Source organism: Pseudopipra pipra, chromosome 4 (assembly GCF_036250125.1).
Source record: "Pseudopipra pipra isolate bDixPip1 chromosome 4, bDixPip1.hap1, whole genome shotgun sequence".
Taxonomy (NCBI): Eukaryota; Metazoa; Chordata; class Aves; order Passeriformes; family Pipridae; genus Pseudopipra; species Pseudopipra pipra.
In genome coordinates this window covers 15,581,277-15,599,902 of record NC_087552.1, presented here as the reverse complement: position 1 = coordinate 15,599,902, position 18,626 = coordinate 15,581,277, and the positions used below count along the sequence as shown (strand labels likewise).

The window sequence follows — 18,626 nt, the reverse complement described above, 5'->3', positions numbered from 1 at the left end:
TGTTAATTTGTGGGTATATACTATGTTTTCTTTTAATAGGAATCTCATATATTAATATCATCTACCAAGCAAGAACTTAGTTCCGTGTGCTAGAGCTTCAGCATTCATAGAAAACAGGCACGAAAAACATATCAAAAGTTAAGTTGCCTCACACAGTTAATAAATCTTGAAATGATCCCAGGAAACAACGTACCACTCTGGAAAGGATTCAGCCATTCCTGGAAAGCTAGAAGTAACTCCATTAGAGAAAGCTTTCTGTGACAGTCAGTGTGATTAGAGGACCCTGCAATCAAAAATAGCCTTTTCTAGATGCAGGGCTGCACCCTTTGTTCACCACTTACAGTACAATTCACCCTGTGGTAATCACACCAAACACCAGATAAACTCAGACATTCTTCTACTCCTCCAAATTTTTAAAGTTTTCTGAATTAATGAAGCCAAGTTATCTGTTCCTGAGTAAATTAATAAACTGTGTACTTTTGTTTAACACACCACCGAAACTGGTCAATTGTTTGTTACTCACCTTCAGACCACATAAATTGTGCTATTTAAACACATTTCCAAATCAAGGTGAAAGCCTGATTGAAAGCTAATAGTGACCTATTCTTTGGTTAAAAAAATAATCATAGATAATGCTAGAACTAAACAAGAGTTACTTCTTCACTGCTCCTGAATACTGGGTATTTTGGAGGGTAGATTCTTGTAAACGCTCAGAAAAATAGATTTGTATCACTGCATTTCATTATCAAAAGGTACCCATTACTACCCTCAGTGTGTAGCAAATCCTTTGCACTGCAGCACTGCCTCAGTAGGCAGTCAGTTCTTACATAAATCTAGACATCATAGCCTCATACAGCCCGGAGCCAGCGCAGCTTTCGTGGAGCAAACGGACAGCAGACAGCCCACATACCCATCAGATTCGTGCTGCCTTGAAGAACACACACACAGTAAGAATCAGATCTCTACGCCAGCTATTTTTTTCTCTCAGACAAAATAATTGCCACAATTATTAGAGTTGACTACAGTTTTTCCTAGATAAAGACCAACTTTGATATATTTCTCAGATTTGCGCATGTACCAGCATGTGTATCTTGGGCACGGAGGAGCTTTCCTGGAGAAAGATTGTTTTTCCCAACTCCATAATGATTCAAATACGTCAGAAAAAGAAGGAAGCTGCACTAGACAGAATTTGCCTCAAGACTGACTGACGCAACTCAAGAATTGTATCCAGAAAGGTGGATGTTTGAGCTGGGGTTCGGAAAGGGAAAGAAATGTGCTCATCTGCAAGCTACTTAGGGGTAAGCAGGGTTTCAGGACCATGCCCCTGCCCTGCCCTCCTTCTTTTTCACAATTTTTTTGTTTATTTCTAAGATGCAAAGTTCAATTTCAAACAAGCATCTTTCTAGATATACACTTACCTTGTATTATTAAGCAATTAACTTGCAAAAATTAAGCAATTATTTCAAAAAATACCTCCCTTACTGCAGGTCATCTCTCAAAATTCAGGAGGAATACTGCTTGGATTATTTTACATCAATAGAATCCCAAAGATACATAGCTTTTTGCTGAGCAAGCTAAAACTAAAATGGGTAAAAAATGCCAATTTATTCCTCAAGTTGTGGAAAAACCACTTCAAGACAGAACCACTGATACGATGTTGGGGTGCTAAATTATATCACATAATTAAATTTTGAAATGCAACAGAAATCAGATACAAGCATGCAGAGGGGTTCCTCTTTTGATTTGTGTTACACAATGATAACAAGAGCAGTATCAAAACTCAAAGATTACTCATTTTTTTACCAGAGCTTGCTTGGCAGGAAACCACATATGACCTCCAGCCTTACCAGGCTGGCCAGATGCCACAAAATTTCATGGCTGAAAAATGCAATGATGAACTGAAGCCACTTCCTGAAAACTCTGACACACAGCAAGATAAACAGACTGTCCCACTGCTTTCATATTTTTTTTGGTAGCACTGAGTGTTTTGGGTTTCCACCAGTCCAGACAACATTAACCTACGGTCCAGCCCGGTATTGGAACACACCAACAAAACAGCTCTAGTCTAATCAATGAGAATAAGAACTGTGAAAAACCAGAGCAGATCAAAAAGGGGTACAATCACCAGGGCTAAGAGTTCCCTAATTCAGCAGCACCTCTTAAATGACATCAAAAACTCCCAAGTCCATGAAAATATTCTTCCGTGTTTCCTTGTCTGTTTTGCTGGCAATTCAGCCACCAATCACCTGGAAAATGTGTCTGTAAGGGTCCTTCCACCCCCAAAAGGTAAGATGTTCAAAAACTCTTTCCCTGAGCTGTCAAACAGAGATAATGTCATGCTGTTTTCTCCTCTTCTCTTGTATTTAGATTGCTTCACTGGCAATTACTTCCTATGGTTTATTAAAAGAAGACATTTCTTACCAATCATTCCACAACCCACAGAGGTACTTGGATAATGACAAAGATTAACTGCTACCACATTGGTTATGGGTCTCTTATAAGAAAGCCACTCTGAAACATTTCCAATATGCTGCTGACACCTGGTTGCGCCTCCTTCCTCATTTTGTTCACCTCTCTCCTTTTGCCATAACAGTGACTTCAACAGAGGAATGAAGGAAGCAGGATGCCTATGGCTTACTAAAAAATAATAATAAAAAAAGAACAAAACAACAAAACAACAACTGGAAACACGCTAATAATAAGCCCTTAAGGAAATTTTGTCAGCTCTTTCAACTGAACACCCAGGTGACATGTTTGTTGAGGAACCTCCTAATTTCCCCACTGGTAGTTTAAAATGCAGTAATTAGGAAGATAGACTTTGCTACTCCAATGTAGTTAAGTCAATATTGTCTTCCATACCTGGATTCTTCTACCACCATCCATGAGGTCTCTGAGGCTAATTTGCTTGGCCCCAGTCATGTAGTCTTAGATGAGACTGCAATCCTAGCCAAGCCAGTCCCACTACTGTTACTTCTTGTGATATCCCCTAAGTACACCTTCAATCTCCCTCTTGGTTCAGCAACTCACAAGAACAGTGGGAAGGAAAGAAGTGGTAGTAATGTGATTCACCTTGCACTGAGTGCAAGTTTCAAAAGAAGAAAACAGAAAATAAGAGAGAGAAAGAACAGCAAATAAGACAGAGACTTCCAGAAGCTAATGGTAGAACACGAATACGTCTTTTTCTGACAGAATGAAAAACACTGATGGAGGGGAACAAAACAGGAAGAGGAATATTCTCTAAGTTGCATATCAGCCTTCCAGGAAGTTCCTCAGCTCTCTCCTGCAAGATCTTCTCTGCTATTCTTGTCACCAGTGAAGGGGAGCAAGAGTGCCCCACATGAGGAAACACCTAATTCAGTGAAATGCACACTCTCATCCATAGGAAAGGGACTGGAGAGCTGAACAGCTACAAGTCTTTCTTTTTACTTATACTCTTGTGTGCTGCTGGGTGAGAGAATTTTCCTTAACCAACAGAGGTTGGCCAGGGCACAGCTGGCACACAGCAAAGATACATCAGTGACTTCCATGCCTGGGATTAATGGCTTTTAGCATGCCAAATTGGCCTTCTTACAGTATTATGTGCCCCTGCATGTCTGTGTGCAGAAGGTAGAGAATTAAAGAGATGAAGGATTATTACAGGAGATCAGAGGTTTTTAATAATGTCTGGCCTCAAGGAAAGACTGACCCTTTCTCCTGAACTCCTTACTCTTTCTTTTAATTCAGATTTTAGTTTAAAGCCTATTTAAGTTCCCTTTCCCTGCCCCTCTGACTCCTGTTCTATGCATGTGTGTGAACATGTGGATGTGTTTACTTTGAACATTTCTACAGCCTCTGGATTTCATACACTGAAAGCAGACAAGCACTGGCAATGATACTAAAGCAATTCTCACACCAACCATGAAGATCTGACACACCTCATTCTAAAAGATGTAAAATTTAGATGTTTACTACATCATGACACTTAAATTTGCTTTTTGATAACTGTGCAGCAAGTAGGCTGCAGCAAGTAGACTACTCACAGGGATAACAATGGCCAGACAATGTATATTGCGTATACAAAGTATGGACCCAGATTATTTCAAATCTCCAAGAAAATAAGTACCTTGTACCAAAACTTTCCAAGCAGAAGTTGATTATCTGATAGGAAAGTAGGCCCTCTATACATACCCACTATTACATAAGAAAAAGCTTCACCTTTACTGACAGTAGCTCAAAAGCACTTTTAAATTTGTATAGCACTCATCCTACTCGGAGCCATCAGGTGGAAAAAGCTGTGATAGATCACATAGAATCATAGGAACTATTCTTGCAGCAAGACGAAATACAAACTGTCTTAGATTCTACATGGCAAACAGCAGTCATCCTGCCTGATCTCCCCCTCATGACTAACATTGCTGCACTTATTTTGTGACAGCGTAGCTTGTGTTCTGCTCAGCTGTTAACAATAGCTTTGTAAGCAAGTGTTGCAAGCCCTTATGGCTTTTTGATATGCCTATGTAGCTGCTTTTCTTTCCATTTCCCCTACTATGTGCCAGGTTACAGAAACACTTCCAAGCAGCAGATTCAGAAATAGAAAGAGTTCAAGGCCAGGTTTCACACCTGCAACCTTGCAGCTCTGGGCTGTTCCAGCCCAGAAGACCAGTCTCCTTATAAATCCAAGGCTTTCTCTAACATCCCAGGTTTATGTTCAGTAATTCCAAATGAAGTTTATGATTTTTTTACTTATGTGTTTGGGGCAGGAAGCAATGGGAGGAGAAGGGAGAGGGACTATTGCATGGAAGCTATGTAGCCATTACGTGTATCATGTTTTACTTTGATGAAGTAATTCAATTGAATTCATGCAAATTAATTTATCCCCCAAATTAGGACGCTGTCTCACTCCAATTCCCACAAAAAAATCAAAACCAGCTACTCCTATTCAACATTAAATTCCATTCATACTTATGCTACCCTAAATACTTCAAGGGTAATATAAGTTAGCACAAAGTTTTAAAGGGTTAAGTAGCAGTTCTAATTCTTATTTCTTTTAGAATTCTTGCAAATATCTGCTTTCTAAATCGCTATAAATACAGTATTTAGTTTAAAGCAGCAACAAAAAGCTATCACAAAACACCTCATACGAGTTCCAGAGTGGGGGGATTAGACATAAATGCCTTAAAAACAGAACAATGCAGCCCCCCTATGATGCTGTTGTGCTGTGTCCATGTATGTGCCAATGAGAAACTTTGACTCCTAAAGTGTGTTCAAATAGAATAAGGCATCAGCAAGCACTGTGGCTTAAAAAGTATATTTTGGTTTGTTTTGAAAACAAGTAGTTCTCTAGTTGGACAAATTGCTACACAAGACCCATTTTTTGACTCCAGGTGTGATTTATGCAACCTGTGCTGATTCTCTCTTCATCTTGGATGGACTGCATTATTCTCCCTACCTTACACAGGACTTTTCTCCCCATGTTGTTCTAGTAGCCCTGCAAAATAGTTTAATAATCTCTAAGTCTCTGGCACTGAAAAAAATTGCATGAAACAACCAAACAGAAAAACCAAAACAGAAAAACAAAAACAAAACAACTCCCCCCCAAAAACCCAAACCTGTTTATTTTGCTACAAGATGAGAAAGGTATACAAATTTTAAATAAAATTGTAAGGGAACGAAACTAAAATTCTGCATTGCCCTCTAGAAGAAGTATAAACAGAGCTCTCTTCTGATATATATTGATTGTCCAAATGGAAAATGAAGACTCAATGACATTTTTAGAAGAACATGATAAACATCTCCCTGTTCAAGCTACTAGTCCTTCCCTCTCTGCATAGAGAGACAGAGAGAGAATGAAAAGTCATTTGTATACAGCTGAGACTGTAAGCCATGGGAGTTTCTGCATTGCTACTTAATTCACCTAAAATTCATTCAGATAATGGGGGGGAGGGGGAAAGAAAAAAGCAATTTCCAAAAATAGAAGAAAAAAGAAAAAACAAACCAAACAAAAAAAAATCCCAACAACGAAACCAAAAACCAAATCCCATGTCTCCATTTTAGAAGACTAGAAAGCTCTGGAAATGATCCTAATGTAAATCTCAGACAAATCTGCAATTTTCTGAAACAAGAACTTTGGATTTAGGCCATGTATGAAAGCAGCTCAGAATTCCCCATTAGGTCTAGTTCTACTTGAGACACTGGGATGTCGAAAAACTTCAGGGTGAAAATTTAGTAACTGGCTTACCACAGAGGAAAGAAGTTGAAAGAAAAACAGACAGTATCGTCTGTGACTTGGTCTTTCAGGAAATGAAGACCCTTTTGGTAGTAAATATAACACTTGAATTGTTTGCAAATAGGTTTAATCATCTCATTTCCATGTACAAGGAAGGAAAATCTATGTGTTATCAGAATTCAGTACAGCTAATTACTAGAAGGCAAAATAAAGATTTTTATCAAACATAGTGTGTGTTCTTCAGTTATTGTATCTATCAATATTTATGTCACTTACAGCTCTTTCTGGGTGGTTGCTGCATACGTTTTGTGTGCAGTCAAGAAGCTTCTCGACTGCAAACGTGCTTTTAAAAAGAAACCTGGCCCGAACCCTGCATTTCCAATTCAAGCAGTGGATTCTGAAGCCTGTTAACTCCCTGGAGCAGCTGATAGCTAAAGACTTGTTTCCGCTTTTCTAACAATTTCCTGGTTTGCATAACAATCCTAAAAGAAACACACTCAAGAAGTTTTCCAGCACAGAGAGATTTTTGTCTCCAACATACTTCTAGTTTCAAGGCATAGAGAATATTTATATATAATTACAATAACTTTAGAGATACATTTGTCTACAAATATATTTATGCATAAATATGTATCAGCTGCTTGTTTAAAACAAGACTATGATAATTTTGCCATATCCAGGAAATACAAAACACTGACTTGTGCCTGGTGCTTAACTCATGCCATTGTGAATAAAGAGGGGGGGGGAGGGAAGGGGTTTAATGTTTAATTTCCTGTTAAAAACACACACAGGATAAAAATCTTCCAAAGAGCAGTTATAAAACATGCATTTGTTAGCCAAGAAACTAGGTAAATATGGAATGAAGCCCAGGCTCACTTTTATTCCTTCCCCCCCTCTCCAAAGAACAAAGTAACTGAAGGCCACGAAGCGTATTTGGAGGCACTGAGCTCTCCTCAGTGACTAGATAATTCATGAGCCTGGATGATTTACAGCCCCTGGATCCACTGGGGTAGTTCTTCAGCCCGTGCAATGACACAGCTGGGCTCAGGGTACTGCACACAGCATGCACATGGCACAGGTGCCAAACAGCCTCTGTCCTAACTGCTCCCCACCTCACTGACACAACTATCTGCCTAAACACAAGTCAAATGAGCATCAGCCTGCAGTCAGGACCTACCAACAGCCAGTTTCTAGCAACAACAGACTGAGAACATTGGTACCTTCAGCAGCAGCTTCAGCGACTACAGAGGACATTTTTTCCATAGTTAGAAGGGGAAATATTATCATCAGATCCCACTGAAATTTTACCTGTAGCAATTCAGCCTTCATCACAGTTCTACCACGTAAAATGACATACTGGGTTATTTTGCAATTCACTCCACTAGAATTCCCAGACAAGTACCAAAGTTCTGTATGATATATAACTATTACAGCCTTTAACAATCCCAGTTCTTCTCTTTGTCAGGGTGCCCAAATTGGACAAGAATATGGACTGAATTTAGGAGAAATTGAACTTTTATAACCATTTTCAACAGTAACACTGTATTTTTGCCTCTTAAAATAAATTAATCCATCAAATACTTTCTGCCCACTGTGTTTCTGTCACAGCTGTGTTGAGAGGTCCTCAGTGCACACCTTGCAGCACGGAATTGGAGTAGTTGTGGTACTTCTTGCAGTCTGCTGGGATTCACATTCAAATTTAAATGTGAACAGCTCTGTGAATGGCTTCAATTTTGTTTTGTTTTTCAAATGAGGATAAATTTATTATTGTAGATATAGCTCAACAGCTTTCTTAGCTTTTGGTAGCATATTATTCAAATTAACACAGCTTAAGCTTTTTAAGTAGCTACACCTTAAACATCTTCTAGTCAAGGCATTTAGTTTCATATTTCATGCAAGAAAGGCACAGAGATTATGTATCTCTCTGGTGAATTAAATCCAATGGCAGGAATGCTGAATTTCTTGCTGACTCCTTGTAAAACTGGCTTTGAGACTATAAACAGTCCTGAGTTTATTTCTAAAACTTGCACTTAACATCTGTTGTAAGTATTTGTGCTCTTTCCTTACAAAATCCAAAACTGTTGACCACCAATTTAATGACAGTTCACCAGTGAATCTCATACTGCAGCAGGAGTTCAAAACCTTCCTGTTTATTTCCACGTGCTGTTACTGGACTTTGTACCCTGATCCCATGGTTCTTCATGGGAAAAGAAATTCACTAAAAACATTAGGAGAGAGAAAGGGAATAGGGTGGAGAAAATCTGTAACACAAAATGAGCCCCGACTTGCCTCCTCAGTACTGTACGTACCCCCAAGCAATGATATTTCAGGAAAATCATTATGTTTCTGGCCAACAGTCAGAATACATAAGATGTTATACACCCTTTGCCTCACTGTATGTTGCTACTGCAGACTCCATACAAAAGCAAGACTGTTGTTGTTTTTTTTTTTCCCCGTTGCTTCTCAACAGTAAGGCGAGTTGACAAGTATTTACTGCTAGTTACAGCAAGGTATTAAAGATTCAAGTGAAGTAGTGGTATTCTCCAGTGCAGTGGTGACCTGAGCCTTTAATCCAGATGAATTTAACTGTAAAGTGCATTAGCTCTTCTCATAAAAGATTTGCTTTAATTTTAGTTCTCTCTCCATTTATCTTATGGCTGCGTAATCTTCAGTAGAGGTCAAAGAGATTTCCCCAAAGAAACAAGAGCTGCTTCTTTTTCAGAGGAGAAGAGCATATTTAAGACAGTTCGTCCTACTTTTAAACATATGTCACAGGACAGCACTCCCTGCTCTCCTTTCTCTGGAGCTCTCCTTGCTTCTTTGCATGTTCCAAAGCAATTAAGCAAGCATGCATGTGCACGCACACATGTATACAAATTGAAACATGAAATGAAAACACCTTCTGTAGATAGGATACGCAGCCCATCTGATGCAAGGACTGAAATTATTACTAACATCTTACCATCATCCAACTCAAGGCAGAGATTGTAAACAGCCAGAGGCCTCTTAATACGTTGTCCTTGTCTTCTCGACTGCCTTGGTGGGGCATTTGGAGGAGATACTGACATAGAGATTGGCTCAGGGAAAGTGGTATCAGGCAGGGTTTTGAAAATCTGCAATCAAGAACACAAAGGGTGTTAATTATTTATCATGAAGAGCAACCTGTGTAATGCAACTGTAAACCATTATCAAACAACATTTGTTTTGGATTTCATTCAAAGCAGACAGGAGCCAAAAAATCCATTCCTTCAAGTTTGGGAGTATGCCGTGGGTTTTTAATGAGTGCTTTTAAAATAAATAAATAAGTAGATAAATAAAATAACCAAGAGCACTGTCTACACATTAACCAAGCTGCCAGTCAGTTAATTCAAAGACAAAATATTTGCAGCCACATTTACCAGCCAGGATGGAGGGGAAGGAGAAAAAGAAGGATACTAACTTTAGGAACCAGTAACCAGAAAGCTTCATAGCTTTAGCTAAAACTTATGATTTTGCCAGAATATCAATTTTAATTTTCAAAACTTGTGATATCATTTTATCAGCCATTTTAATTAAGGAAAACACCATACTCTCTAAGAGAGCAAGGGGAAAATTTTGTGGGCAGGGGTTTGCAGTGAGAAATACCATAGTAACAAAACATGTGAGAATTTATTCAGTTAACTATTGCATATTGAGACAAATTTATATTAAATGCTGACATCCACAAAGATGCATATAAAAAGGATTGCATTTCTTGTCATCATTTTATCTTTTGAGCCACGACCCTTAGTACATCACCACTCCACACAAAATACCATGACATTTCTCTCTGAATGAATTAAGCAGCAATGCAGATTTGCTGTACCTGATAGCACCTTTACTTTAACTGACACATACAGTCTAATGATGCTGATTTACTTGTAGAAAACCATCAGTATGCTTATGTACAATTTAACAGCAGCCTTTTACAAGCGATCATGGCAGACCCACGTGAACAAACCAACTTAATATGTATTTCACCAAAGACAAAGCAGTAGATTAAGAAAAACACAAACAGAAGCTGTATAAGAAAAGCCCTGTGTCTGTATGGCACCTCACAACACGGTAATATAGCAAGGTATAATGAAATATTATATGATGTTCTTGCAACTTTACATTATAATATTTACTATAAGGATATATGACAAAGAGGAGAGTTGCAATGAATCTTTGAAGGAGAAGCTTTTCATGAACTAGAAATTCATGTGGAAAGCACAAAGAGACAACACAGATAACACATTTTTAGATTATCACAGCACATGTCAGGTGCAGTATGAAGCTAAAAGCCAGCCAGGCTCTGTACAGGTGAGAAAAAAGTGCCATAAGCATCCTGTACTAAAGCACTCAAGACATCATGTTAAAAGTACTAGAAACTCTAAATATCATCATATCCTGGGCTTGTTAACCCTGAATATCAATGTGAAGGAATAAGATGACCCAAGAACCCACATATATGCTGACTTACAGCTACTTAATCATCATTCTTGTTCTGGCAGGTACAAAGTAATCAAGAAATCCCACTTTCTATGAAAACTGTGGAAAAGTTAGCATATTCCCAAAACTGGGCAGCAGCGGGCCAGAAGCCTCTATACAGTGTGCAAAGAAAACCACCAGTGAAAATACTACCTTCCTTCCCAATAAGTGAATGTTGCTGTGCGGGAGGTAAAATGATGTCATCTGAAGTTGCCCATACCAGCATTAAGAAAACTGTCTCTCCTTCCTTCACATGTCTGCGAACAAGGGATTACGAGAGCGCGCCAAAATAGCGCAAGGAACTCTCTAAAAACAAAATGTTTACAAAGAAGAAAGGAAACAGTCCAACCTGGTTCTCCCCAGGACAGACACAGCAGCACTCTCAGGCAGTGACAAAGCTCTAATTGTGCTCAGAGTTCTAAAGCCATTTCTTAAAACATGATGCAATATATAATAACGAAATCTAATGTGCACCTACATGGCACTTGGCTAACAGTACCACACTGCCCCCTTATGTGTAAAAACAAGGCTAGATTGAGCAGTTCTAGGGATAAATATTTGCTTCTGAAAAATTCAAAAGTACCAAAACTTTAAATGCCATCTTTTCCACGGACTAAGTGTTGCATTTGGGCTCTCTGGCAAAAAACTCTCTGCCAAGAGGTTTCAGCATGTTGTTTACTATGTCACATTCCGCAGCTGTGTTTATTTGCACAGCCTTATCCACAGATCTCTGCTGAAATTAATGATGGTGAGAAGAACAAGTATTCCCCAGGAGTACTTTATAAGAGATGAGCTTTCTTGTGTGAACTTAGGTGACTTGCACAGGTTGCAGTGAAGTTCTTCAGTGCTTTTTACTTGTCTCTCGCAAATAATGCAATATACTCCTCCAAAAGTATTAGCATAAGAAACTAAGAGTCAGAAAAGCAGAAGACAAAAAGACTTTTTGCTCTTTCAAGTAGTGCATAGCTGTGTTCATCCATACTTTGGTATTTTCATTTTGTCTTTTTAGTAGGAAAATCCAGTCCAGCCCAGCCATAACTAGGCCTATTTTTTTCAGTAGCAGAAATCTCTTTCTGTTGCAGGCCAAAGCCTCAGCAGGTACCAGTTTTGCAAAGGTGAGCATCTGAAAAGCAAGCAGAATATCAGCCTCTGCCTTAAGAAGTGCACATACAGCATTCAGCTTCTCTTTCTTGCTTCATTTTCATTTAAATAGGCAAGCACTTTTCATCATTCCTTGGATATTTGTCTGCTGCATTGACAGACTCATTGTAAGGTCTGCCTGGGAATGGGGGGATAGAGACCTGCTTTATTTCAGCAGTGGGGAGAAAAGTTTTTTTGTTTTATTAAAATTTGCTTTTAGCCTTATTAATTATTTAAATGTCACTGAAATATAAACATTTCACAGCTAATAAAAGATACCTGCTGTCAGAAGCCCACTGTTTATGCACAGAAGACTGAATTCAAAATCATACACACACAATACAAGCACCTGAAACAGTACCAACATTGTTGTGTGTTGACTGACTAGCACAAAAGCATGGGACCACAGATGACCAACTTTCAGAGAACCTGCTTGCACTGCAGATGCATGGCGAGGCAATCACACATATCCAATGGGAGTGAAACCCTCCCATGGAAGAACAGGATTGCAATGTGCTATTTAACAGATGATCTTTTTGCTACTCAAAAAAAAAAAAAACCCTCTCTTAAAATCAGATCCACCACTATCATTCATCTGGACTGCAGAAATTACCAAAGCTCAGATTAATGCCTGTTATAAAGCCAAGAACAAAGTCCACTCATTGCATTACGTCACTCAAGAAACAATAAAAATATACTAAACCAACCTCAAAGTTTAAAAGATTTCACAGTCACATCCAGTGTTACAGTTTTTGAGACTGTGGCCAAACTGCATTAGATTTATAGACTATCAGTTCTCTACAATTTAGTTCTTAAAAGCACTGGCATCCTGCTATCAACCTAACTAGGGGCAAACTCAGAAGATAAGTGTAATATTTTGAGTGCATGTAGCACTCAAAATTTTAATCAAGCAACTAATCCAACAGTTAGTTGGATGAGTTAGTCAGTCCCAGTTAGTCCACTATTATAAGTGGTTCTTTAGGTCTAACCTTACATGAAAGCAGAATCTCAAAGTGCACACTGACTGAAGCGGTGGATTAGTGTCCAAACCTGCAGCGTAAAAGTTACAACAAAAAAGATTAAGCTTTTGTGGAGCAATTTAAAACACAGGTAAGTTTGACCTATTTCTCTCTATTCAGTAGTATAAAATGCATATGGGGACTAAACAAACCACAAACCATCTTGGATATACAGCGCTAATACCAGCTCTGTCTAGAGCAGTGAGCCCAAGACCATCCCTACATATAACCATTCCAATTCCTAAATATGTATCCCACAAAGTCTGTGGCAGCATTTCTTGAGAGTAATGAGCCAAATTCAACATATTATCGTACTGTATTCTACCAGCAGATCCGCATGGCAGCAGCCCAAGGAATTTTGCCAGATTCCCCTTAATCTGCAACAACAGCGTTGGACTCTAGATCCTGAGCTCTTACTAGAGCTGATTTTAGATATTCAAAAAACCCATGGCTGGGAGGATTTAACTTGGCCTATTCCACAAGTTTATGACTAGATGTATAGTTGTACACGGAAATGTAGATTAGATTCTGCTGCTACAAGAGAATACTGATCTGTTCTTTCTGGTCTCAAGCAGAACTAATTAATGATTTTCAGTATGTTTGCCAGGAATCACTTTAGGAAAAGACCCAGACATCAGGTCATCTCTGTCTGCTTTGTTTCACTGGGGTAATTAAAATTTCCTCTAAAAATCAGTGGGAGGCAAACAGCAAGGACAGAGTGGGATGAAAAAGAGGGGAGAAAAAAATGGAGGTTTAGTAATAGAGCTAATGAAGATAAACTTATAAAAAAATCATTAACAGCTTAAAGTTGTACCATGATTTTATTGCAAGACAAAAATCCTATGACTCCCATAACACCTGCCATACAGGACATGAATCTATTTCCTTTGAAGATACAAACACAAATCAGACTACCAGAAGTCACTGTCTAATGCAAAGGAGGCAAGAATGTGCAAGGTCATTCTAAATTCTTTGAAATTTGGCTAGTGGTTTAGCCTCCACTACTACAATCATATGTTTTAGAGGACTGTATTTCTCATGACAAAAATAACATCCGTTCACGTGTTTATTTTGGTAACTTCCCTTCAATACAGACTTGATTTGCCACTGGTAAGCAAAAGAAACACACAAGACACTTCAACTAATGTTTATTGAACATTAAAAGACACCTTTCACCTAGGCCACATATACTGCTCTGCCCTTATACGCTTTATGGCTAGGTACTCCTTGCATTTCCATGACAACTGGCTATAATATATGCTGATCAAAGAATATTTTATAAGTTAACTAATAGGATAGAGCAAGAGAAACTTATCACCATGGTCTTTCCTTGACTTAGCTTCTTTTCAACATAACGCAAACCCAATTCAGGTTAAACCCAGCAATCTGTACAAAACCAAAAACCAGATATCTATACTAGAGACAAAAATGCTCAGAAAAAGAGGTCAACTGTCTTCCTGGTTCACAGTGTGCTCTTACTCTGATAAATTTTCTAAGCTTTTTTCCCCGTAAGATAATGAAGACAGTGGTTGTACCAGTCTTTTTTTCACTTTCTGCAAACATAAAGCAAAAATGTATTTTATGTCAAATTATGATTTTACTGTTGATATAGGCATTTCAGGAATTTCAAGGTGAAACTAAGCATTGTAAAATACATTGCAGTAGCTCGGCCACTAATTATTACCACTAACCACTAATTGTACACTGATTGTAATCCATTTTTTAACAATAAAAACTAAATTCAATAAGAGAACAGTTCTAGGGCTTTTATTCCCTATTTGAATGGATTACATAAGCTAATGGGAAGTATTAAAAGTTTAATAATATTAGAAATTACAAAATATCAACTTCTAGAGAGCTAGGACAAAATTTTTATTTCAAAACTGATTTCTGCACCAGTTCTAACCATTTTATAAAACTTCTAGAGTACTGAAATCTCTAAAAAAATAATCCTTTGTTACTGTGGTTTCTTACTGTTCTACATTTTTACTTTACTATGGACAATATTAGATCAACCTGTTGCATTCCCGGTTTTAGTCGACATGATCTTTTTTTTTTTCTGGTTCTCAAACACGATTCAATAAATAAAAAAGACACGTCCCAGAAATTCTTGACATCTAAATAAAATCTGTGTTCAGCATGAAAAATACGATGAAGTTGATTATTTCTAAAAATTAATTCAATATTTTAAAAATCTTTACAAAATCTTCAATAAAAATTATCAAAAATGTAATTAGAATTCTTAAACGACTTACCTCCCTCCAAGGTGTGTCCACCCTAATACAGGTGTGCCTGCCTCAAAGTAGTTATCCTGACTTTTGCACTTCAGCACCTATACACTGTAAAATATGACTTGCTGAGCACTGGCCTATATGAGATTGCAGAGGACGCAGATTTTCTGAGGCTTTGGATTTTGAGGCTTGAATTCCACTACAAACCACAAAAAAACTTTGCACAATATTCACAATCCCTATATTGGGTAGGGGGGAGTACAGAATCAGATCTAGAGTGAAAGCTCCCTGAAGCCAAGTCTCTAGAGGGCCACCAACAAGAAAGCATCAATAATGCTCTTGATGTTGCCTGGCACACACTGTTGGATTACAGTGCAACAGGGGAGGCAGCCTGGAAAGTAACCAGGTAGAAGTCAACACTAGAAACAGGAAACATCCTTGGCTGTGAGCCAGACCACAGAGCTCAATAAACAAAACTTACATCCAACCAAGACAGCCTTTTCTTCATTACAAAGATATCATTTGCTGAGACCATCTGCCTAACAGCCTGACTACCCCTAACTAAATGAAATATTGTTTATAGGGATTTCTGGACACTGGGAGTCTCAATCTCCTACTGAGAGTGGAGTATCTCCTATCTGCTCTTCTTATACAAAAACTACAGATCTGGACAATCTGCAAACTACAAGAGTGACAAAAGAACTGAGGGAATTTTCAGACAAACCTGATGTACCCATAGACTCTAATATCCACTCATTTTCCCTGGCTACCTTGAACCGTGTAGTTCACATTTGAGATTTAATGAAGAAACTAAACAGCCTGCAAAACATGACATTACAGTCTGGAGGACAGCTGTGAAAGGCTGGAAGGAAAAAACACACCAAGGTCAAAAACGTGCGTCCTTTGATCACTTTCGAATTATGAGTTTGTTGACTCAGCCTTTCTAAAAGTAGCACTCCTGATACAAAGACTGCAGCTCCCCCCGTATCACATCTCCCTCCACCTTTTAACAATTCATGAGAAGAACACTCCTGATGGCAGCCCATTTACTGCTGCCAACCAAGCCATTTTATTCATCGAGGGAAATGAGAGAGTTAACCATATTACCAGGCTTGGAATACTTACTCATTTGCCCACTGCACCAGCAGGAACACCAGATTCACCTTCTCTTCTGTGCTCACCTACTCTAACTCACACCAAGGAGAGTATTCTAAAAAGGTTGTCTTTTTCTTATTACACATAATAGCTATGTGTATCTTGCTGAGTTACAGGAACTACTTAAAACAACAGAAAAATGCCTAAAAATTAAAAGACTGAATACTCAATCTCATTACCGAGCTTTCTAAAACATAACATATCCCTAAATAGAAAATAACACAGAAGAAGAATGTTTGCAGTATCTTCTCTTACAAAGAGTGTGAGAAGTCCTGAGAAGATAAAAGATGGCACTTGGAAACCTAAGTCAGGACCCAGCAAAAGCAGCAACCATGGCCAAACACAGCATAGGTAAACATGATCTCCCCTTCATTTGTAAGAAATATAAATATATAAACATATATACAGTGTGCCCCCCCCCCCACAAACACAACTAAATATATATGCCACACCTAGTTCTTTACAAATTTTATAAACAGAAGTATAAATAATGATATACTGAGAATAAAAACCTACATCTGACCCCTTGTCATTGAGCAAAGCATCAGAATGAAATGACAAGATCTTCTAGATCTTTGCAAATGACACTGTTCCAACTGTAGCCAACCACATAGCCTCACTAGCACCTTCTTTTTTTCACAGATTTCCTTGCTGCCATTACATGGATTTGCCCATTATTGCTTTGTAGATTATTTTCTGCTCTTTGTTCTTGTTAAAATACATATTTTTTATCTTACATTATGACTACATGGTCTTTGGAGGCAAAAGAACATACTTATTCTATTGTATGTCTAAATGAAGTACTGATGCTTTATTAGTCTAAGTGGCATGCACACATAAATATCAGAAGTAAAATATTATCAGCTGACTGCTACATACTGTTTATACAAAAACCTTTTTAATGGTTTGAAATACACTAACCTTTCTGGTAAGGCAACAGCCTACAAGAATTCTAAAGAGTACATGCATATACATGAGCACGTTTTGTACTATTATCCATTACCAATGATCATACACGATGACATTCAGGTCAGTTTGGCCACTATAAATAAAAATAGGTTTGTAAATTCAAAACTTCACTTGCCATTGAAAACTGTGATGTGGTATAGTTCTTACATAACAGTTTCTGCATAAGAATTTACTTTTTAAACTCTTCAGAAGCACAACAACTTTCTCCTCTCCATGCCCCTTGCAACATTTTATAGAATATTTTCTTTGACTAACAAAATTTTATTTAAGAGCACCCATTTCAGCAGTTTTCATAAGGACTTCTCCCTTGCTGCCTTCTCCATCAAGACTGAAGCAAATATTAGTCAACTAATACTGAATTCCACTCCCTTATCATCCTTTCTGTTTACTTACTTGAGAACACTGCTTGTGGGCAGTGGAAGATGAGATCTGTATCACTTGGAAATTTCACATGAAGTTGAGGGAAGTGTCCCCAAATTAATCGGAAATAAGGGAAATCGAGAAATCAGAAATCTGTGTATTATTTGTAGTACAGCACCTCAGCAGACCTATTCTATCCCTGAGAACATGACTTTTTTTTATTTTATTTTATTTATTAATCTAATATGGTTTCTCACAATACATGTTTTGTTTCTGTTGGACCAGTCTAACAGCATACCAATCCAGGTATTGATCCAGACTCCTTCTAATGTCATCAACTGCAGCCACAAACGTGAGTAGAGATTTGATATACACTCTCCTTACTATGCATAAACTATATTAAGACTTAGAAAACTGCAGTCTTTTAAACAAAACAAAACAAAAAAATGCAGTCAGTTTACCAGACCACGTGTGTGTGTGTGTGTGTGTGTCACATGGAAGGGCTTTCTCCAATCCACAGGGCAGAGAAAGGGTTTAAAGAGCTTGCACACACTACAGTGGAATGAAAGAGCTGCTCTGACTCCTACCAGAATTTCTTTCTTGTGCCTGTTGCCCTTTCTGCTTCAGATTCAGCCAATCATTAAGGCATGTAATTAGAATTAAGTTCAGGCATAGTTCCAATGACACTTGTGATTAGTTACATGCTTGAAGTCTAGCACATGCTGAATAACTTCCTGAACTGAAGCTCACGTGTCTTTTCACAAACTCTGCCCTAATGGAGATACTTTAATGTAATTTTTCCCCCCCTCCAAGTCAAACGCTTGTTGACTTGAGAAACATTCAGCTTGGGGAGGTTTCAAATTGCTGCACCACAGCAAACCACCACAATTACACCACATTGCTTCCTGGTCCTCCTTTGCAGTCAAAGGCAAAGCAACAGGAAAGCTGAAACAAGCCCTCTTCAGTACTTCTCGTGTCCCTTTAGTGTACCTTCAAAAGATCTGCTGTGTTGCCAAAAAATAGCCTTAAGTTTACATGATTGCAGGGCCACTCTCC

The 18,626-nt window shown here is 38.3% G+C and overlaps 1 protein-coding gene across 2 annotated transcripts in view; it reads right to left on the bottom strand.

The window, feature by feature from the left end:
* The window catches only part of ARHGAP10 (Rho GTPase activating protein 10), a 147,312-nt gene that overhangs the window by 30,293 nt on the left and 98,393 nt on the right, over positions 1-18,626 (bottom strand). For both annotated transcript variants that reach the window (XM_064651746.1, XM_064651747.1), the window contains one exon: positions 9,168-9,318. In XM_064651746.1, the coding sequence (XP_064507816.1) occupies positions 9,168-9,318 (151 nt within the window). The remainder of the gene's footprint in view (positions 1-9,167; positions 9,319-18,626) is intronic.